Source organism: Notamacropus eugenii, chromosome 3, assembly GCF_028372415.1.
Source record: "Notamacropus eugenii isolate mMacEug1 chromosome 3, mMacEug1.pri_v2, whole genome shotgun sequence".
Taxonomy (NCBI): Eukaryota; Metazoa; Chordata; class Mammalia; order Diprotodontia; family Macropodidae; genus Notamacropus; species Notamacropus eugenii.
In genome coordinates, this window is record NC_092874.1 from 68,752,027 (window position 1) to 68,776,262 (window position 24,236).

At 37.0% G+C, this 24,236-nt stretch overlaps 1 protein-coding gene across 5 annotated transcripts in view; it reads right to left on the minus strand.

Annotated features, from left to right (window-relative positions):
* MPP7 (MAGUK p55 scaffold protein 7) overlaps positions 1-24,236 on the minus strand; it is a 287,051-nt gene that overhangs the window by 95,987 nt on the left and 166,828 nt on the right. For 4 of the 5 annotated variants that reach the window (XM_072651829.1, XM_072651826.1, XM_072651828.1 and 1 more), the window contains one exon: positions 11,746-11,877. The exons of the other annotated variant lie outside the window; for it this stretch is intronic. In XM_072651829.1, coding sequence (XP_072507930.1) covers positions 11,746-11,877 — 132 coding nt within the window. The remainder of the gene's footprint in view (positions 1-11,745; positions 11,878-24,236) is intronic. 5 annotated transcript variants of the gene reach the window in all.

A 24,236-nucleotide genomic window follows, 5' to 3' on the forward strand; every position in this document is an offset into this window, starting at 1 on the left:
TGAACAGTGAAGTGACACATTCCATACTGGTGCTTTAGGAGCATCACTGTGACAACCATTTGAAGGATGAACTTGAGGGGAGACTTGAGACAAGAAGTTACTGCAACTGTGTAGGTGAGGCAATGAGGGGTTGGACTAATGTGGTAGCTATAGAAAATCAGGGCTTCCTTTTCAAAATAATTAATAATTTCATAATAATAAAATTTTTATCCTCAAGATGTTCTTATGACATTAGTAGGATGGGTAATGTTATTCCTATCCCTATCCACAGAATAGTTTACAGATGAGGATACTGAATGTTTAAGGAAGGTTAAATGAATTGACTAAAACCACACCATAAATTAATGGCAAAGTCAGGACTAGTACTGTGTACTTGACTCTAACCTGGGGCTTTTAACATAACACTATGCTACTGTCCATTTTGGAGAAGATTCTTAAGTTCAGATGATCAAAAAATAGGCATGACAGATGGGTTACTTAGGTGTCTTTTCTTAGGCCAATATACACAAGTGGTTAATAGTATCTACTATCTTTATGATTTAGGATCAGGTAACTTCCTAATGGGCATAGAAATATTCTAATTTTCTGGCATGAGGTAGGGAAAGTATCATAAAGCAGGTTTTCCAACATTCTTATTTTATGGAGCAAAGGCAAAGTCTGGATGCTCCCAGGCTAACAAATGGAACTACTGGGCTGCAAGAACAACACTAGCAGTTATTTTTTGGCAAGGAAATCTTGAAAAGACATCCAAAAAACCAGCAAGAGTTTGGAAAAGTCATCCCACATTGCATCACAGTCCTGAAATACTGCCCTTTAGGTGGGGTAGAATTCACACCACAGTAGAAAGTGGGATTTTTCTAAAATCTGCCAAAAATCACATTCCTATAATTAAAAAACAGGTATAATGAAACATAAAAGGACTAGTCTGAGTCCTCTAGTAGGCATATTTGTTTCTGGCATAAGTCTATATTTGGATATTAACACCAAGATAACGTGTTGGCAGGCGCCCTGTCATTATGCCCATTATTATGGCACAGAGGACAGATCACTGGACTTAAGAGTCTGCAAGACTTGAGTTCAAATCCTGCCTTAGTCACTTACTAGTTGTGCGACCTTCAACAAGTCCATCAACTTCTTGCAGTCTCAGTTTTCTCATCTGTAATTCTGAGATAACTACAGCATCTACTTTACAGGACTGTTATGAAGATTACAAGCACTTTGCAAACCTTAAGGTGATATATAAATGTTAACTATTATTATTTATCACAGAACCAAATAAATCAAAGATCTAAATGAACATCAAAACCCAATTAAAAAAGGAAATGAGATGCTTTTCCTTAGATCAACAATTCAATCTGTGCTCAGATCAGTATAAATAAAAAATCTAATACTCTGACAAAGGTAGTTCAGTGGATTTAAATCCGAAGTGATTTACAGAGATCGTTACCAAGTATAATCACTGTCTATTGATGGGTATGGCACCATCCCAGACATAAAGGCTAATATAATTCTCTTTTGTGATCACAATCTATTGTTATTCCATCTCTCCCTCTGCCTGCCTTACAACCCCAAACCCTATTTTTCACCCCCATTGGGAATTCCAATCTTTTGGCCCTCAGTTCTTTCCCTCCTACAATGGTTAGCCTCTCATGATCATGCCCTTTTGGTGAATCAATTAATTCTATACTAGCTTGTCTTGAGTTTCTTGCCCTCTTATGTGGCCTTTGCTCCTATTCTCACACTGCTGAAAGACATTAGAGAAGATTATAAAATTGTGCTGACTGGGTCCACTACAAATTTACATTTATTACATAATCTCAGCTGAGCCCTCACTGAAGCAAAGCAAGCCTTTTATAGATCCCTAATTAATTCACTATCCCATTCAAACAGCAGTTTTTCCAAATTTTTTTGTTTTCAAACTTCCCATACCCTCCCCTCTCCTCACCCTCTTAAAGTATTTCATTTCACTGAAAAAAATGGACTCCAGTTGCCCAGAGTTCTCTTTTACCCTTCCTCCCCATCTCATCGCTCAGATGCTTTCCGTCAGATCTCCTTCTTCATTCCTGTTTCAAATAAAGAAGTGGTGCTTCTCTTTGCCAAGGCAAACTCCTCTACATGCACATTCCATCCTGTCTTCTCCAGCAGATTGCTTCCTCTAACTATGCGCACTCTCTCTCATTCATCTTAAACTGCTGCCCCCTGTCTACTGGATGCTTTTCTACTGCTTAAATGTCTCCCTCATTCTCAAAAAAACCTTCCCTTGATCTGTCAATACTATATCATTCCTCCCTTTTATGGCTAAACATTGTGAGGACTTTAACAATTGGTGCCTCTACTTCCTTTCCTCTCATTCTCTTCTTAACTCTCTATAGTCTGGCTTCTAGCCTTGTTGTCACCAACTGAAACAACTTTTTCCAAAGTTATCCCCTATCTCTTAACTGCCAAATCTAGTGACCTTTTCTCAATTTTCATCTTTCTGCAGCACCTTCTCTGCAGCAGTCTTTGGCACCATTAATCAACTTCTTCTTCATACTTTGTTCTCCCTAGATTTCCATAAGACTATTCTGGTTCTCCTCCTACCTGTCTGACCACTCCTTCTTAGTCTTCTTTCTGGATTTTTATACCATTTACACCAAGTAACTGAGTGGGTGTCCCACAGGACTCTGTCCTGAGCCCTCTTTTCCCTCTATACTATTTCCTCTGGTAATCTCATCAGCTCCCATGGACTCAATCTCTATGCTAATGATTCTCAAATCTACTTATACAGCCACAACTTCTCTCCTAACCCTCAGACTTGCACCTTTAATTGCTTAATGGACATCTCAAACTGTATGTCTCACAGACATATTGTACTTAACATGTCCAAAACTGAACTCAATATCTTTTCCCCTAAACCCTTTTCTTTCAGATTTCCCTTCCATCCTCCCAGTCATGTAGATCCACAACCTAAATATTATCCTCAATTTCTCACTCTCTCTCATGCCCCCAATTTCCAAAATGTCACGAAGTCCCGTTGAAGAGTACCTTTGCAGCCCCTTCAATACACACTTTCTCTTCTCCTCTTCTGCTGTCATGACCCTATTGCAGGTCCTCACCATTCCGGGCTTGGACTACTGCAAAGGCATTTCAACTGGCCCTAGCCCCCGCATCTCCCCACTCCAGCCTATTCTGCACAAAGCCCAGGTCTGACTGGGCCACGTCCTTCTAGGGGCCACCTTTAGAAACAAACCCCACAATATCTTCTGTCGCTTGAGGCCATTCACATACCCTCCCCTTTTCCAGGTCCTTACACTGTTCAGCCACACGTACTCTGTAATCAAGTGACAGCAGCAAGTGTCCCACACTTAAGAGTTCTCTTCCTCCTTATTTCTACCTTCTGGCTTTCTTCAAATACTGGCCAAAAAAACCCATTCTTTCTTTTAATATATTTTATTTTCACCCAGTTACATGTTAAAACAATTTTTAGAAGAACTCTTTTAAAAACGTTTTGAGTTACAAATTCTATTCTTCCTTTCTTCCTCTGCCCCCTCCCTGAGACAGTCAGCAATAGCTAAACCACACCCAGCTCTTCATTGAACTACAATGCTGTTACAATGTATCATGTTCTCCTCATTCTGTTCACTTACCTTTGTATCAGTCTTTCCAGGAAAACTCCATTTTCTACAAAAAGCCTTTCCCAAATCCCCTTAATGCTAATGCTTTCCATCTGTTGATTACCGTCAATTAATCCTGTATAATAATAATCCTGTAAAGCTTATACATACATAGTTGCTTTCATATTGTCTCCCCATTAGATTATGAACTCCTTTAAAGTAGTAACTGTCCTCTCTCTTCCTCTGTACACCCAGTACTAAATTACAGTACCCTAAGTACTAAATACCCAGTACTTAATTACAAACATATTAAATACAAAGAAGCACAGAAATGACATGAACTGATGCAAAGTGAAGCAAGCAGAGTCAAGAAAACAACATAAAAGATCACAACAATGTAAATGAACAACTATTAATAAACAACTGAAAATGAAATTTCAAAATTATACAGAAACACAGTTTCAAAGACAATATGAGAAGACACCTCACCACATTCCTTTGCTGGGGCAGGGAGGACAGAGATGTGTAACACTGCATGCTATGTCAAACTTTTAAATTTATGAATGTTTTACTAATTTTTTTCAGTTTCTTTCTCTTAAAAAGTTCTTTGTGATAAAAAAGGGCTTTCTAGGAGAGTGAGAGGGAATCATATGGGGGAAACTTAGGTGATATAAAAATAAAATATACCAAAAATATATATTTAAAAAGCATCTAACCTACTCTATCAGAGTGCAGATCTAGCACCAATGGGTAAAAGTTGGAAATAAGTTTATTTAGGTTTAAAATAAGGAAAAAATTCCTAACATTCAGAGATATCCAAAAGTGAGTGAGACAGTGGTTTCCCCCTCTTTGGAGTTTTTCAAGCAAAGGTAGGCTTACTATTGTAGTAAGATAGTACGTGCGTAGATGGCTTCTGAGATTCCTTATAATTCTGATGTTCAGTGAAAGTCTAACTTTTGACTAATCAATAAATATCAACTGAGTACTAAATTATGTGCTCAGCTCAGAGAAATACAGAAGTCCTCAGTGTCAGCAATTTTATAGTCGAGTTTACACAAGAGGTGAAGTTCAACGAATAAGAAGTTTAACCTCTACTTTTGATATAGTCACGAATCTTTTATCTTTCTGCAAAAAAATACAGCAAAATAGAAAACTTACATAAAATGAAAGGCAAGATTAAAATTTGCCTCAAATACTCCAAATAGGATCGCTTTGTACTTCTGTGCTACAGCAGACCATGAACATGCAATCGGAAATTGCCAATAAGTTTTAAAATACTTTTCTTCAGATTCCATTTAAATCATTTCAATCGTGGGTGTCTAAAAGGTTCAGGAGACGTGGACTCTAGGCTCAGTTCTGCCATTAACCAGTGTATGTCCCTAGGGCAAGTCCCTTAACTTCTTTATCCTGTTAATCAGCTATAAAAATGGGGGAGTGTATTGATAATACATTTTTTGTTTTAGTATAATCAAGTGCCTCTGATTGAACAGTGTGATTAAAGAAGATCTTCCCTACCCATTAATGGGTCTGGGAAGATTTGTAGGAAGGCCCACACCTTTTGCTAATAAGGCACCGGTTCTCAAGGGTTGTGATGCCATCTGGATCTGAAAAATGTATAAAGACTCTGAGGTGAGGTTTTACTTTGGGGGCTTACTGATTAGAAGTATTTTTTTTGGCAGGACAAGACTCTAGGCAGCCACTAAGGAGACTTCGGTTTTGAAAACCCAGATGTTGGTGCTTCTCTCTCTAGTAACTATGTATGTATGGTCAGACAGTTATCTGTTTGGTGATCTGTGATGTATGTATTGCTTAATGTCAGGCAGTTGGCAGCACTGTCTGTTGATTTTGATTTCTCTGAAGTTCAAAGTACTGACTTTTTCCCCTAAGTGAATGATATGTGTTGAAGAGAGAGATGGGAGAGCTAGTTCAAAATGTGAATGAATTCACATAGACTTTCTTTGTAGCCACTGGGAGCTTTATTTACCCAAAGCAGTGGACCTCAGATTTAGCAAGAAGCTAAACTAAAGAAAAGGACCAGAATGAAACATCAAAATATGATCTAGATTTTTAAAAACTAATTATAACATAGCCACTTTGTATCTCTGGTATCTTCTCATGGCCCTGTAAAAATGGCTAAAAGACAAGAATTTATAGAAGCATGTGAAATTAATGGGGAATGGCAAATTAAAGTATACCAATGTCATGCTATATTATTGTTCTATATGAAATAGCAAGACAGAAAGATTCAGAGAAACCTGGGAGAATTTATATGAATTGCTGTAGAATGAAATAAGCAAAACCAGAAAAATATATAATTACTAAAAGTTGTAATATAACTTTAAAAGAACTTAACAACTCTGATCAATGCATTGATCAACCATTACTTCAAAGAAATAATAGACATTTTCAGTCTATATAAATTTATTTTGCTTGTTATGAGGGCAGAGTTGGTAGGACAAAGATGATAATGAAAAATTCAGCTAATATAATATAAATGACAATTCTACCTAAATTAATTTACTTATTCAGTGTTACACCAATCAAACTACCAGAAAATTATTTTCTAGAGCTAGAAAAAATAATATCAAAATTCATCTGGAAGAACAAAAGGTCCAGAACATCAAGGGAACTAATGAAAAGAAATGCTAGGAAAGGTGGCTTACTCCTACCAGATATCAAATTGTATTATAAAGCAGCAATCATCAAAACCACTTGGTACTGGCTAAGAAATAGAGGGATAAGACCAGTGGAATAGGTTAGTTACTCAAAACAGTAGTCAATGAATATAGCAGTCTACTGTTTAATAAAGCCAAGGACCCCAGCTTCTGGGATAGGAACTCTCTCTTCAACAAAAACTGCAGGGAAAATTGGATAACAGTGTGGCAGAAACTGGGCACAGACCAATGCCTGACACCATACTCAAGCATAAAGTCCAAATGGGTACACGATCTAGGTATAAAGACTGATACTATAAACAAATTGGGGGAGCAAGGAATAGTGTATCCATCAGATTTATGGAAAATGGAGTAATTTATGACCAAACGAGATAGAGAACATTATGAAATACAAAATGGATCATTTTAATTACATTAAATTGAAAAGGTTTTGCACAGATAAACCCAATGCAACCAAGATTAGGAGGAAAGTAGAAAACTGGGAAAGATTTTTTGCAACTAGTGTCTGTGACCAAAGCCTCATTTCTAAAATATATAGAGAACTGAGTCAAATGTACAAGAATACAAGCCATTCCCCAATTGATAAATAGTCAAAGGATATATCGAACAGGCAGTTTTCAGAGGAAGAAATTAAAGCTATCTATAATCATATGAAAAAATGCTCTAAATCACTACTGATTAGAGAAATGCAAATCAAAATAACTCTGATACCACATCACACCTATCAGATTGGCTAACATGACAAAACAGGAAGATGATAAATGTTAGGAGAAGATGTAGAAGAGTTGGAACACTAATTCATTGTTGGTGGAGCTGTGAGCTGATCCAACCAATCTGGAGAACAATTTGGATGCCTAAAGGGTTACAAAAATGTGCATACCCTTTGACCCTGTGATACTGCTTCCAGGGCTGTATCCCAAAGAGATCATAAAAATGGGAAAAGGTCTCACATGTACAAAAATATTTATAGCAGTTCTCTTTGTGGTGGCCAAGAACTGGAACTCGAGGTGATGCCCATCAGTTGGGGAATGGTTGAACAAGTTGTGGTATATGAATGCAATGGAATACTACTGTGCTATAAGAAATGATGAACAGGGAGACTTCAGAGGCCTGGAAGGACTTATATGAACTGATGCTGAGTAAAATGAGCAAAACCAAGTGAACGCTGTTCACAGTAACACCCACAGTGTGCGAGGACTGTCTCTGTAGACTAAGCCCTTCACAGCAATACAAGAACCTAAAACATTCCCAAAGGACTCTTGAGGCAAAATGCCATCCACTTCCAGAGAAAGAACTATGGAACAGGAACGCAGAATGAAGCAGAATATTTTCTCTTGTGTTATGTTTTGTCTTTATTCATGGTTTCTCCCATTATCGTTTTAATTCTATGCAACGTGACTAATGTGAAAATGTGTTTAATAAGAAGGTACGTATAGAACATGAGTATAAAATTGCATGTTGTCTCAGGAAGGGAGGGAGGAGGAACGGCGAGAAAATGTAAGACCTATGGAAGTGACTGTACAAAATTGAAAAGAAATTATTTTTTTTAAAAAAAAGGTCATTGATGAAACATTAAAAAAAGATACAAAGCAGAAAATCAAGGAAGTTTAGAAGGTGACACAGATGAACAGTGCAGTTTTGTAACTTTTGTTAGATTTTCTATACACTTTTAAAAAAATACACAAAGCTTCTGTACAAAGAAGTTCATAGTGTAACCTTTAATCCTCTTTTTCTATTCTTTGTTCATCCTTTTTGGATGTCTGTCAATTTCATACTAAAAAGAAAATTCAGTGGAGACTGGGCTAAAAAAAAAACAACAATAAATACTGTTCCTTAAAAAAAAAGGTCAACCACAACAAAAAGATGGTACATTTAAGAATCTGATCATGTAGGTCATGATCTAAATTGCTCAATTAGGATAAACTTTTGGTTTTAAGTTTTTTGAAAACTAATTTATTAGCATACAAACACAAATGTTCTTCCATGTCAATTAAAAACGAAGGAATAAAGTTTCCCCGTTGATATAATTTTACTTAATATGCACTAACAAGTGTTATTTTTAATAATTAAGAATATTTTAAAACTATTTTTTCTTGAGTAATGAAATCAGGGTAAAGTATTTTCCATTACTTCAATGGCTGTGGCCTCAATTTTTTTTTTTTTTTGAAGGAATGATCTTTTGCCCAATTTGCAGGTTGGCAATTCTGATTCGCTGACTAGTTGTTTAAAATAATATCTTAGTACATATCTCAAATTCCTCTGTACTCCTTTACTTCTCTAGGGCCAACAGACATCATTCAACGATAAAGCCAAGACACTCAATTGAGAATTTAACTGGCAATCATCAGGAGGCTATCTGTGGCCAGAACCAGATGAGAAGCTACTGCAACCTTACATTTGAATTTTCTTTCCATAAAGTCATTTGAATAAGTGGCCAGATCCTCTGGCTGAGGGTTCAGGTTTAATTCTGTTCCTCATCATATCACTAAAAGAACAGGACGATCACCTAGATGGGTTGATGCCAGAAGTTTCATGCCATAAGTCACCTAATGTATCTGCTGCTACAACTTGCGGTAGCAGATTCATCTTTCCTGTTTTACAGGGGGAAGGTGAGGGCTCAATACTGACTTTCTGGGAAAGGTATAATCATATCTTGGTGTCTTTCTGAACTGTTCTGTCCAAGAGTTTGAAGGTTCTCTTGGGGACCACGTTATTCTTAGGATGGAATGGATATGGGATAAAATGAAAGCATTTTCCTCAAAGGAGCCAATTTAGACTTGTCCACAAGGTCTAAGTCTGTAGTCAAATTAGCTATCACATCCTTGGCAAAATTTGTAGTGTGGAATCCTGAATGGGGATTCCAAGATAAGAACAGGTGTTTTCCTCAGTCATCACTGAGACTCCCTGATTATGTATTTGGAATGATATGGGGAGTACCTCTTCTTCCAGTCATCAATGAACAAGGACACATATTTGGTTCTCTTAAAGTGCAGTTCTGTCCACATGGCAACTAGCATTTTCAGTTAGGTAACCAGGGGGTGTCAGTAACTGTGGCCAAATCACCCATGTATGCTAGGACATTAATTTCCCATTGTACAAATTACACTCTAAATTTGTACTTGTTGGGGCATATATTATCAGTTCCAGTGCCAATAAAAATTACTGAGCTAAGATGACAACCCTGCCTCATTCCTGCCTGGATGTTAATGTCTATTGGAAGGCCATCTCTAGTGTGGGTATGTGTCATGCTGTGCCAGGAGAGTCTTTTTATAACACTTATTATTGCCTCTTTGTGCAAACTGACTCTTTTTAGTGCTTATCATACTGTTTTGGCCACCCTACACACTTTCCTTTTATGTTTGCTTTCATCCAAAATGGACTGGAATAAGAAGTGATGCTCACTGCTGCTGCCAACAGGCAGGAAGTCCTTTGGATTTCTGCTGATGCATCCATTTCTTATACATCTATTGATGTGTCTGTTAGACTAAGACGTGGTGTTACCCAGGGATATGGGCCTCCGACTGGAGGGGAGGGTCCTTTCACCTTTTCTGTAAGTTAAAATAGTTGTGGATGACTGTTGGGACATAATTGTTCTTATGTGACATATTAAAAATACTAATTAAAATGGATCCTTCTGGACTGACCTTTTTTAGGATCCAGTAATTAATGCTGTCCAGTCCTGGCACTGTTTTAATCAATTCCAAATCTGAATTGGGGTAACGGATCATAGAATAGGTTCCTTGAGTCAGTAGGAATGTCATGCTTCCAAATTAAAGTATACATAACTACAGAAGGGGTGGCATAGGGCTGGAATAGTTTTTTAAAATATTCATATAATGTTACTGTGTGAATATGGCATACTGAAGACCTCTCATTAGTTACCCTCCTATGGGTGATTAGCTCTATACAGTTTCTGCAATGGGGAAATTTCTTCTGTGTTAAATATGGCCCAAATTATATTTAAAATTCTTTTTCACTCTTTGATAAAATGTATTAAGATGATCTGAAAATTCAGTCCACTTTTACAGCAATTAAAAGTTTTAGCCTACTCATTCTGCAATGTGGTTAAAAAACATGGACGAATGGAATGACTAGGTAGTGCTTTATAATTTGAAGTACTGCTATTAATTTCCTATTTACATGCTTCATTTCCAGTTATTTCAATTTCAACAATTACATCACCATTTGTATTTATTTTTGGTCTTGAAATTCTGACTTTCTTTTTAGTTTCTTCTGAATACCTATCATAGTTTGATAGTTTGCCTGTTCTAGCATTAGATGGCTGGATTGTAAATGATAACTTCCCCAAGCTACCTATGGCTCCTCTTGAGTGGGCAAGGAGAGAGACAGAGTTTGACAGGGACATATATAAATGTGCAGTGAGTACAGGTACATTTGAAATCACAGGCTCTCTTAAGTTGCAAGGTAAGAGTATGTATCTGTTTCCTTGATGCTTTCTGTATCCCTTAGTATTACAAAGTATTACCTGAATCCAACGCAGTAAAAGTCAGTTTACATCTATGGTACTTTCTTAAATGTTTAAATAAATCTCTGTGCCTTTTATCAAATTTTGGAACTGGGTCACAGATTTGGCAGTTTAAATCCATAGCCAGTGATAAGTCTATTAATATATAATTTTCTATATTAATACCATCTTCATTTGAGGCCATTTGCTTAAAACTGGTTTTAAATCATATATTTTCTAAGTTAATAAGAGGTTAAGAATTAATTTTATAATTTGCTAACAACTTTTAATTTAATCCTACTAGTTTAAATTTTCTTAATATCTTTATCTAATATTTCTCAAATCCTAACCATGTCCCTAATAAAAAATAATCAATTATTTCTACTCACTAACTTATCTTTTAACCCTATTCTATCTCTTACTGCTGATTCGTACATATTTTTTTACTACTTTCCAGACCTTTCAAAACTCTGTAGTTCTTAAGCTTATAGTAAAATCCATAACAAAATATAACATATTTTTAAAAATGCTAAACTCAGTAACATTAAAAAAGATTAATCTAATTGGTGACATCAAATGACAATGATATGGATGTCATCTCATTTAAGTTGATTTTCTAAAATCACAATCATCAATATAAGTGACTGGTTTTAGTCTAAAGGAAAAGGACATGTCTCTAGGAATGCAGAGATTCCTAGAGTTCCAGTGCCCTTTTCAAGCTTCTTAACTGAGTGGCCCAGAGGAAGTCATATAAGCTTCCTGAGTCTGTTTCTTCATCAATAAAATTGGGAACAACACAACTTACACCATTGATCTCAAAATGTTTTGTAACCTTTGAAGCAGTACAGAAATGTGAATTATGACTGTTTATTTTGAATTACATAGTTCTAAAGAAAACACAACACTGCAAAAGTTAAAATGGGAAAACCCCCACTACCTTCAAAGCTGACTTCTCCATGTGCTCTGTTTATATCTCACGAATAAATCCTGAGTAAGAATGTGATAAACTTACCAGTGGTTCTCTGTTTTTGACCAGTCTGATGATTTTTACTGAATCTTCTTCATCATCAATATCATCAGGCATAGGAGGTAAAACAGGATCATAATTCTTTTGGGCCACAGTGTCATGTACAGAGAGTAATGCCTACAAAAATTGTTTTAATTATTAAAATGTCAGCCAAATGTCATCCTCCAACATAGGGGAAAAAAAGCTCATTAAAGCAAACTCCACAAGAAACAAAATAATTTGAAAAGAAGTTTTGCTGTAATAAAAAATTCTAAGAAATCTACCACAAAGGGAACCTGTTCTTAAGGAAATAGAATTTTGGAGGTTTGGTTTCCTGTAGTGTTCACAGGATTACAGATCTAGTGGAAGGGACTTCAGAATTCATCTGTTCTAACAGTGTGATAAATATTTTTCATCATTATTATTCATTCCTTTAACCCAGAGGTTAAGTAACTAGTCCTAGGTCACACAGGTAGTAAGCATAAGGTGGATCCAGGTCTTCTGGTTTCAGAACCTGAGCTTTTTCTACTGGAGCACACTATAGTATTGAGAAGAACCAAGTGGCCCTCCTGAAGGACTACTAGCTATAAATTCTTAAGAACTAGAAATAAAAAAATAATTCTAATCTGATTATATTTTCTTATCTTATTTACTCTAGCAAGAGGTCCTCTTTCTTTGTTTTTGACCATTTGATAGGATGAGGAGAATAATTTACATCCCTTGCCACATGAAGTTCTTGTTTACTACTTGTAATAAGTTATGGCACAAGGAAACCACTAAGACTAGTTTATGTCTTTATCTATCCCTTTTCTTCTGTAGACGGGGCCTATAGGAGACATAATAAATCCTTTCCAACTAAATCACTAAGTTACACAAGTGATACATGTGGGGCATTTTATAGATATAGACAAAGGTAAAGGTGAGAGGGAAGCTAGAAAATCCCTGTATTAAAATATTGTAGCAAAGACTTGAGACTAAATTCCACTTCCCACTCCCCAAATCCAACAAGGCACCAATGGTACAGATCAAGTTAAGATTTGGAAATACCACAACAACCTGAAATTCATATATGAGTTAATCTTATACCTCTTCCAAAAAATGTTTAGTTAATAAAATACCAAAAGATAGTGGTTTATTATACACTGTAATTATGTATAGTTGTCCTGATAATATGCATAGTTCCTAAAGGCAAGTTTATAATTCAGAAACTCCAATACATTTTAATGATAGTGAAAGGCATGCAATTCATTTCAGGTATTTTATTGTAAAAGGATTTAGCCCAAACAATCTATAACAGTCTTGTAAAAGGACACTAAAACTCAAAGTAAATTAGTTATAGTAATGTTCTGAATGACAGTATAAGTCTGTGACATTTAAGTCTGTAATATAATATAATGTATCACTTAGAAGTAAAATTATTAAATATATACCCATAAAGTATTAAATTACAGTATAATGTGCTAATAATATTTAAGTATTACTACAAATATAAAGGTAAGGGTAATCAAGAAAATATGAAGAAAGTAGATGGATTAATTCTATCTGTACTGTTATTTTGTCATTTTAAGATTGTAAATATAACTAAGCATTTATTAAGTACCTACTTAATGTGCCTGGCATGATGTTAGTCACTGAGGATCAAACATAAAAATGAGAAGTCCTTTTCCTAAAGAAGCCTACATTTTTCTGGAAGAAAAAAATAAACCAAGTGTATACAAATATAACAAATACAATAGACATAAAAATACAAAACAATTATGGGAAAGGGTAAGCAAAAAAACCCCCAAACTAGGAGGATTAGGAAAGATCTTGTAGTTCTAACCTTCAAAGGAACAAGAGGACTCCAAAGGCAAAGGAAATAAGGAAGCGCTGAGGGCATGAAGCCAGAATGGGCAAAAGCACCAACATGTTAGACGGAATGTCATGTTAGGACCAGTAATTAAGAGAGGTAGGCTGGTGGATAAAGTTCATGTGAAATCAATCTGAAAAGGGAAGTTGGAATTGTTTAGTGAAGGGACCTAAACTGACAAAACAAGTTTATATTTTATCCTGGAGTCAACAGTGTGTCTCTGAAGCTTCCCGAGGAGGGGAATGACATGGTCAGATCTGTGCTTTAGGAATATCAGCTGGATCAGAGAGAAGAAACCAGAAGCAGAGATATTTAGGAAATCATAGCAGTAGTCCAGTTTAGAGGTGACAAAACAAACATGGGGGTCCCCGTAAAAAAGAAAAAAGGGGAATCAATGCAAGAGATGCTGAAGAGTAGAATCAACAAGACCTTGGCAATTAATGGATACAAAAGGGGAAAGGGGAAGGGAGGAAGAGTGAAGAATCAAGGAAGACGCTGAGGTCACGAACCTAAAGGAAGCTGTTATTCTTTCTACAGAAATAAAAATGGTCAGCAGAGAGATGGGTATTGTTGTTCTGGGCATTCTAACTTTAAGATAGCTATGGGACATTCAGGGAGAGATTTTTAGAAGTCAGGGACAGGCAGCTGGATTCCCTTGCTCATGTTTGTTACCACAGGATGGACCCAAGAAAAATTAAATGATCACAGGTCCCTTGGGACATACTGGTTTCTCCCTTCTGGCCCAGCTTCCACAATCCTCAGGACATACCACCTCTTGCCTTCTGCCTGGTTTCTGGAGGCTGCACAATGGCAATATCATCAGTATCTGCTCATTCCACGATCTATTTCCTACTTAATGGTAAGACTCCTAGACATTTCAGGATATACCACCTCCTGCTTGGGTTTCCCAATGTCCCCTGGGACACAACAATAACATCTACTAAGATGATAGGCAACTGAAGCCTATACCAAGACCTTGAGGACCTAGGCAGAGGATGTTATAGGGAATGGGACCTAAACCTTCTAATCACCTGCTTTCTTCAGCTGATCTCTTTATATCTACTGACACTCAGCTATGACCCATTACAAAGCGGTTATTAGCATACTCTTGGCCTCTCTTACTCTTTGTCATCCAAGGAACACTAAACTCTTGGCCACCAAAGGAAAAGCCTGCTCCATAACCCGCTACATATTTCCCCTATTTAACTCATGGCCTACTCCAAATCTGTCTGCTTCTTCCACTGTGCCCTCTCTCTTCACCTAACAGTGTTTTTCCTGTTGCCTATGAACATGTCCAAGTCTGTGTCATCTTTAAAAGACCTTAACTACTCTGACCATCCCTGCTAGCTAAGCTTTGGTACTTCTGAGATTCCCACTCCAATAGGCTATTGTAACTTTGAGCCTTGGAACACACCATATAATAAACATCAAGGTCTAAAGTTAGTCACCTATATTTCCAACGAAAAATAGTTTCATTAGAGCTATACCGCATTGTAAAACGACTGACACAAACATGAGTTGTATTAAGAACTCCCTATACTATGTTTCAAATTTCTAACTTACTCTATTAGTGTAAAACACAATTTTTAGTTTCTAGATGTAAATCAGCAGTTAAAAATTTTTACCACATGTCCTACATTCTTTATATTTAAATATGCCATTATTGTATGCATTTAGGTTATACTTATGAATTTATTTTGAACACATAATTATAATATTAAGCAGAGGGTAAAGGCACTTAGCTTACTTTGTGTATTTAAAAGGATAGATACATATATTTAATATATTAAATATTTTTGTATACAATTCTACTGTATAGTCTAAGGTTATTTATTTCAATCTACATATAGTAACAGTTGTACTATAGTCCATAAAGGTGAACAGTCTTATTCATTTAGCTTTTTCTATGGACATAAGAATTGTCAGCAACTTTTCTTTTATTATTGTCAGAAAAGCCATCTAAAATGGGTGACTCTTTCAAGTAAGGTGGCCTTTCAAGCAAATACTTTAGGGAAAGGAAGAGATTAATTATGCAGGATATTATGCAGCTCAGAGTTCGAAAGGACCTCTGATCTCATTCATTTCAATTTAACCGACATTTATTAAACACCTATGACATACTTTTGATAAGATTGGGGAAACAGATTAAAATAATATAGGAGTTTTGGCAGCCGAGAATTTATATTCTACTTGGGGAATACAACACAGACTAGATAGATACAAGACAATACGAAGAGGAAATAAGCATTAACCACTATTGGGGTCAATGAAATTAGAGCTGATTATTGATCAGAGTCTGAAAGAAAGGTAAGGATATGAAAAGGCAAGGTGAGAAACGCAAGCTCTGTCCTGCAATGCAATGAGACAGAGACAGAATTGATGAGTCAAGGAACAGTAAAGCAGGAGAGATAGCCTAGAACAGAGTGAAGGCAAACTACTACAAATTAATTTGGAAAGCAAGGTGGAAGGCACATTATAAAGAAGTCTAATTAAATAACACAACGAATTTCTATTTTCCTCTAGAGGCAAAAGGGAAACCCTAAAGATTTTTTAGTAGAAGAATAACTGCATCTATATGTGCACCAAAGATACAAAGAACACTCCCCCCCCAAAAGGCCTATATTCTACTGAAGAGAAATAATATATACAGATCGAAATACAAGAAATCACTAAATGTCTATGTTCCAGATGTTGTGTTAGTTGCTAGGAATACCATGACAAAAACAAAACAGTGTCTGCATGCTTTGATAAATTCTGTCAAAAGAAATAACTCACACACATGTAAGTCAGTCAGTTAGTCAACAGTGAGTAGAATAGGTTTAGTGAAGACTTCTCAGATTGTAATTCTTCTCCCAGGGGTGAGGTAAGATGTAGAGGCTCAAGGTTACAATATTTTTAGAATAGAATAGTTCCATATAAGGATATAAAACTGTGTAGTGTATTAGGGTCTCAATGACTGGGTAAAACTTACATAATTCCTCAATGTCTTCATTTCAAAAGGGATTGGTTAGATTTCGTGTCTAGAATGTAAGATCATATTCTCAGCTAATGAGGATAATGGTCAGTGGGGGAGGAGGGACCTGCGTTAGGGTCTATATAAATCACTGCCTTTTCTTTGTCTTCGGCTTTCCTACTCCAGGTGAACTGGTATAGGATTGTCCCGCTTCTCGAGAATCGAATAAATAAACTTTCTGTCATCACTCTGAGAGGCCTCTGAGTAATTGATTTAAGTAGGGACCTGAGCCATCCCACACAATAGCCACTTCTTAAGCACCTACTATAAACTAATCCTAACCCTAACCCTAACAAAAAACCAGCCCCTGTCCTCAAGGACCTCAAGCTCAAAAAGGGGGGAGGGAGGAGGAGAACAATGTGTAAACAGATCCATACAAACAAGGAATACACAGGACAAATTGGAAATAATTAAGGGAAGGATGGTACTAGAGTTAAGAGGGGTTGGAAGAGGTTTCCTGTAAAAGATAGCATTAAATATAAGTAGGTTAACTTAAAAAACAGATACAAGATAAATACGATGTAACTGAGGGACTGGCAGGGGGTGGGGGGAGGATTAGTAGCTGGGGAAATCAGGAAGAACCTTATACAGGGAAAGGGAAGGAAGCATGTCTTTATGAAGTGCTACTATGTGCCAGACACTGCACTAAGTGCTTTCACCAATACTATCTCAAGTGACCTTCACAACATACCTGGGAGGTAGGTGCTATCCTGACTCGAATTTTACAATTGAGGAAGTAGAGGCAGACAGAACTTAAGTGCCTTCCTTGCCCACGGTAACACAGCTCATGAGTGTCTGAGGCCACATTGGAATTCAAGTCTTCCTGACTCCAGGCCTAGAGCTCTGCCCACCAAGTTAGGTATTCTAAGGATAAAGGTTAGGAAAGTTAGTACTTTAAAGGCACAGGGGACAGTCAGTACAAAAGTATGAAACAGGAGATGGAATGTAGTTATAAACAGAAGAACAGGCAGCCCAATGATAGCTCAGACATGGAATGTGTGAAAAGAAGCAATGTATAACAAGCTTGGAAAGGTGGGCAGAAACCAGATGGTGTAGAGTTATAAGTGTGACTGAAAAATACTTCTATTTTAAACTACAGGTATTAAGATAATAAAGAACCAATGCGGATTTTTGATCAGAGGAATAATACAGTCAGAGAACCATGCTCCGGAAATACCATTTTAGCATCTGTGTGGATGATAAATTGAAAAGAGGAGAGACTTAAGGTAGGGAGATCAATTATGAGGAGATAAAGAAGATCCTTTACATAAAGAGATGCTAAAATCACCTTAATGAGAGTGATATCCACATGAACAAAGAGAGAGACACAGATAAGGCAGATTTTCTGGGGGAAGAATCACCAAAATGGACAATTGCTCAGCTCTTTAGAGGGGAGGGATCGTAGTGATTTGAGGATGATTTCAAAATTATAAACCTATGTTTATAGGAATATGGCATGTTTGGGGAAAAGGATAATAAGTTATCTTCTAGACATGATAAATCTGAGGAGCTTACACAACATACAGTCAGAAATATCTAATGAATCACTGATAAAGATGGAACGAAACTCAGGGGAGAAATGAGGGTTAGAAATCTAGATCTCAGACTCATCAGTATAGAGATAATTGAACTCTACTGAATAGAAGTTGGTAAGATTACCAAAAGTGTAGGCAGGGAGAGAGAAAAAGAAAGAACTAGGAAACAGCATTAGAGGACACCCAAAATGTGAGTGGTCATAGTAGGAAAGACAATCTGCTGGAGAAGATAGGATAGAATGAGATCACTTGTACATGTAGTGGGGTTGGCCCTGGCAAAGAAAAAGGATACTTCATTATGTGAGACAAATGTGAAAAAGAAGATAGTATCAGAAAGCATGGGGTGATGTAATATATGGAGGAGGGGAGAAAAGGAAGCTCTTAGCAACTGGTCTCATTTTTTTCAGTAAAATATGAGGCAAGGTGAGGCACTCACTAGAGGTAAGAGAAGGGATGCAAAGGTTTGGAAGAGCCACTATAGTGAGTGCGATAATGCGCTAATTAGGGAAGTACAAAAGGATTAAATAGCAGCAGTGGGGGTTTAGCTGGGGTTACAAAATAAAAATTTGTAGCGGACCCAGTTAGCGTGGTTGTGTGATTTCTCCACCTTCATTAGGTAGCACAAGAGTGAAGATGGGAAGGGTCTAAGGCTGAAGCTTTACAAGGAACAAACAGTGATATGATAAGGTGGCAAGGGACTCAAGAGAAGATAACAGTATAGAGTTGAAGTGGTTCACCAAGGAGTCAAGATGGCAACAGATGAGTGTGGTCAGTGCACGGGCGATGGCCTGGGACAGAGCTGAGGAGCGGAATAATTAGAGCTGATGGCTAGATAAAGAGCAAAGTTTGATTTTTGGAAGCTACAGGGAGAGGTGGAAATCCAATAAACTGTAATAAGATAAGGGAATAGTTTTATGGCATATACTTGCTATGTTAAGGCAAAGTAGTAAACCTTTTGCTAAATGTTCAATGACTTGCAAGTGCCTCATTTCTGTCCAACTCTGCATCTAAACTAAGAAAGCTCCTTCTGGCACTTAAGACAATTTTTATTTGTACTAGATGCTCATGACTTAATACAGGAAAAGACAAAAGATTAAGAACGATGTTAAAATTATTTTATTGTGAAGGGCCATTACAAGGAGAACCACTAACAACTGGGAGGGAGATTGTGGGGAAATCAGGAAAGGGCTTGTGTAGGAGATGACTTCTTAGGTGAGCCTTAAATTGAGTGAGGCAATCCTAAGAGGTGGAAGTGCTATGGCATGCATTTTGTCCTCGAGGCAATAAGGAGTCACTGAAGCCACTTGAGTGTGGAAGTGGCATGGTTATATCTGTGCTTTAAGAATATCAGTTTTAAACTGATGCGGAAAAGAAACTGGAGACAAGATAAGGTGGCAATAATGGTCGTTCAGGTAGGAGGCAATGTGGGCCCAAATGAGAATGCTGACCACATGAGTAATGAAGAGGTAGGTCTATAAACAAAAAGGAAAATATGCAAAAATGTGCGAGAATAAAATCAACAAAATCTGGCAACTGATTAAATGGGGAGTTTTGATGGACGAAAAGAATCTAGGAAGATTGTGAGATTGTGAGCCTTGCTGACTGGATGGTGTAAGAGAGGTATTTTTAGGAGGTAAAGATAAGCTATTCAGATGTGATAAATTTGAGATACCTATGGGAAACCCAAGTGGAGATGTTCAGAAAGCAACTGATCATGCAGGATTGGAATAGAGGAGAGAGAAGTAATAGTTTTGGCCTCGTATCTCAGGAAAACAACTGAATCCACGAGAAGTGAAAATACTGAGAGTATGGAAATTGAAGAGAAAAGGGCCCTAATAAAAATGGCAGGGTATAACACCACTGAGTGGGAGGGAGAATAGATGCTAATTTATTTAAGAGTCCGAGGAATGGTCAGAGGGGTTGGAGAAGAGAACAGTATCACAGAAAACAAGAAGGGAGAAAGTATACACAAGGAGGAATTAGTCAACAGGGGCAAAACAGTAGAGGTGCCAAATAGGAATAGGATTTGAGAAAAGGTCAGCTTCAGCAAGTAAGAGATCACTTTGTAGAGAGCAAATATGTTCTTTAAAAAAATGTTTTCTTTCTATTATTTTGACCTTGGCAAAAATCAAGAAAAATGAACATTTCCTTACACAAAAAAACAAGAAAATTTCATATGAAAATATGAGGCTCAATTATGTGGTTTTTCTTAAATATATGTTTAATACAATAAAGTAGTTCCAACACTGGCCTCTTTGTCTGTGTCCCTTACTGAACTTCCTTCTGCTCAATTCTGTATATTAATGATTCATTAATGTCCTTTTCTTTCTTTTCTCTCTGTATTTCCATTACTACACCCCTCCCCTGACTCTCTCCCTAAAATAAATTAATAGACAGATTAGCTTGTAACAAATAGTTAAGGAAAACAAATCAACACAATGACTGTTTCTGAAAATGCATCCCTCCTTTGCATACCAAAGGAGGGAAGGAAAGAAGAGAGGAAGAGAGAGCATCAGGTGCTAGGTCCTGGCAAGTACTAAGGGTACAAATACAAAAGCGACAACAGTCTTTGTCCTCAAGAAACTTAAATTCTTTTTAAAAAAAAATCGATGTTTGTTGATAACTTTTATTTTATCACCTGGATTTCCCCCTGTATGCTCCCCTTCTACCCTCTCAGGATATTAAGCTATACTTCTAAAGAGCATGAAAGAAAAAAATCAACTTAAAGAAGGCTAAGAAACCTGTTCAAGGCTGTATTTATATTATATGTCAAATGATAAATTGATCCTCACAATAAGGTCTTTTGACTCCAAGTTCAATGGTCTTTCTACTATATTACCCTGTTTCTTCTGAAAATTCACAGTAAAATGATTGTCATCATCATCATCAACAACAACAAACATTTATTAAACACTACAATCGTGCCAGACGTGGCCGCCAAGAGATCACATTCTAAAGGAGAAAACAAAAGGCAAACAACTGCATACACACAAGGCACATGTGGCATAGTTGAGAGGTTGCTGTTGTGTTTGCCCTTTGTTTCTGAAGAAGACCATGACAACAGAGAAATGATGACATGACTTACACTTGACTGTTTGGAGGGAGGTCACCAGCCTCACTTTCTCCTCCTGAGCCATCTGGATCCAGTGACCAGAGATTCATCAGGATGCAATGGGAGACCTTGGCCTCTTTAGGCTAAGGCGTATCCAGATACACACTTAGAGTGAAGTAAGGCCCAGTCAGTGAATAGGCCTCTCTACGAAGTAGTCAGGGAATGGCCCCTTTAAGGAGCAAAAGAAAAAATAACTAAATCAAGCTGGGAGGGAAAGAGCAACAGTTACCATTGATAATCACTCTTAAGCTTTTTTAATAGGTAAAAAGAAGAAATTTAAGTATTGCAAAGACTCATTTCCTGTTATGTTTAATATGATCACAGAGGTAAGGTACTAGTAGTGGGGGGGGACTAGGAAAGGTCTCTTTCAGAATGTGGGATCTGAGCTGAATCTTGAAGAAAGCAAAGAAAGCCAGGGGGCAGAAATAGGGGGACAGCATTATACGCAAGGGGGGACGATCAATTAAAAGGCATGGAGTTAGAAGATGAAACGCTGTGAATCAAGTTAATTGACAAGTGGGTCAGTGAAACTGGATCAAAGAGTAGGTGGAAGGGAGTCAAATCAAAGAAGACTGAAAAGGTAGAAACGGACCAGGTTGTAAGGGGCTTTAAAAACTAAACAGAGAGTTTTGGTTTTGATTCTGGAGTTTAATTGGGAGCTACTGACACTTATTGGGGGGGGGGGGAGGTAGGGGTGTGGGCAGGGGAGAGATGATCTGAAAACTCTTGTGCTTAAGGAAGATCACTCTGATGGCTAAACGAAGGAGGAAGCAGAGCAGGAGGGACTTGAAGAAAGGACAACTAGAACGCTATTGCAACAGCATCAGCATGATATAATGAGGGCCTGCACCAACATGGTGGCTGTGTGAATGGAAAGAAGGGGACCTACAGGAGAGAGGTCATGCAAGTAGAAATGACAGATTTGGCCACAGACTGGATATTTGGAATGAAGACAAATGCAGTCAGCTTGGGTGACTGAAAGGATGTCAGGGCCCTTAATGTTAACAGGGAAATTTGGAAGGTTTTGAAGGAAAGATAACTGGGTCAATTTTAGACATGGTGAGTTTGAGATGTCTAGAGGGCATCCAAGATGTCCAACAGGCAGCTTGCGATGTGAAAACCGACGTCAGGAGAGAGGTTATGGCTGACCATTAACATTCCATCCCAGTCATTTCAGTCATAAAACAGTCCCAAAAGTTAGAACAGTTTTAAATTACTAAAGCTGTTTAAAATCCCTTACTAAGCTGTTTAATCCCTTATTATTTCTTCTTAGGCTGCAAGTGGGTGGGAAGGGTCTCTTACTTGTAGTCCTGGTTGCTATCATGTCCCAGATCCCAATCTGCTTTACTTATGGGAGTCACCAGGTATATGATTCGGTCTGAGGACAGGGAAGGCTGAGCCTCAAGAGGGTAATAACCCCTTGAGGCCAAGTAGGTGGCTAGTATGACTAGGGCTGAAAAATATGGACTGCTTCACAAATTTGCATGTCATTCTTGGGCAAAGGCCACCTATATCATTCCAATTTCAGTGTATGTGCTGCTGAAGAAAGGACATAATTAAGTTTTAGTAATTTTAAAGTGCACCAAAACTTCTTGGATTCCCTGGAAAAATAACTTAGATATCCAGATTCTAGAGATGAAGATTATAATAATACATTCTGTTCAGAAGCTATTACAGCTCCATACAGAAAATAAACATTTTAAAAATATTGTGAATGGCTTAATGATAATGCAATGGATACTTGGGTTTTTTCTTCATTCTACTGGGAATATGATTACTGGAGATTTAGTGATCTGGAGGGAACTGACACCGATGAGTATGTTAAGATGGAGTGAGGCTTTAGGACAATAGTGAAAATAAAAGAGCTTAAAAACATGTAAGAAACTCATGGTCAGGGAAAGTTTTCCCTCACCAGTGGGTTGGAACATAACTTATATTGACTGTTTCCTAAAATATGGACTATTTCCAGGAAACTGGAGGAGAAAAATGGAAATTTATATAAATGTTCTAACATAGTTTTCCTATAATACTAACAAATTAAGTGAAAACATACTCTAAAAGCATCCAATTCAGAGACCTAACTTCAAAGAGTATGCTCTAAGCTATATTTTACATTTTATTTTTTAGAAATTCAGACTGTGCTGCTTCCTTTAACTGCTTATATTTTTAATGCATTACTTCTTAAGTAATAAATACATCTTCAAAAAGGTTACCAAATCATGAAAATTCTATGGAAAATATGCAACAATGAATGCTAATGAGTAATTTGACAATATTAAAAATTGATTAAATTAACAAATAGGTATTGAACCCTTAAAGAGTTTCACCAATTACATATCACAAATTAAGAGCAGCAATAAGATTAATAATAACAGCCAGCATTAATATAGAGCTTCAAGGTTTGTAAAGTACTTAACAAATATTATCTCATTTTATCACTGCAACAACCCTGGGAGGAAATTGAGGGAGATAGAAATAATGTGACTTGACCAGGGTCACACAGCTGGTAAGTATCTGAAGCAGCTAAGTATATGAACTCAGGTCTTCCAGATTCTGGGCCTATTGCTTCCTTAGCTGCCTCGTACCTAGATTTTGATTCCAAATCCAGCATTTTTTCCATTGAATCTTACACTTTATGCTACATGGTGTTTAAGATACAAAGATACAGAATTATAAAATTTCAGAGTAATGATAGTAGCTCAAAGTAGCTCATTTCATGGAACAGCTCTAATTGTCACTAATTTTTATCCTTATATCAAGGCAAAATATACTTCTCTACAACATGCATTCATTCTTGATTCTACCCTAAAGGACCTCTACCCCCTCTGCTGAATGAAGGTCTTTTGTCTTATCATCTCTTGCCCCACTGATATTCTAGTTAGGAAGTCAGGGAAAAAAACAGGAAAAGACTTAAGCAATATTTGAAATAAAAAAAGTTCAACAAAATAATGGATAAGTTATTTTAATGCAATAGATTACGGCCAAATG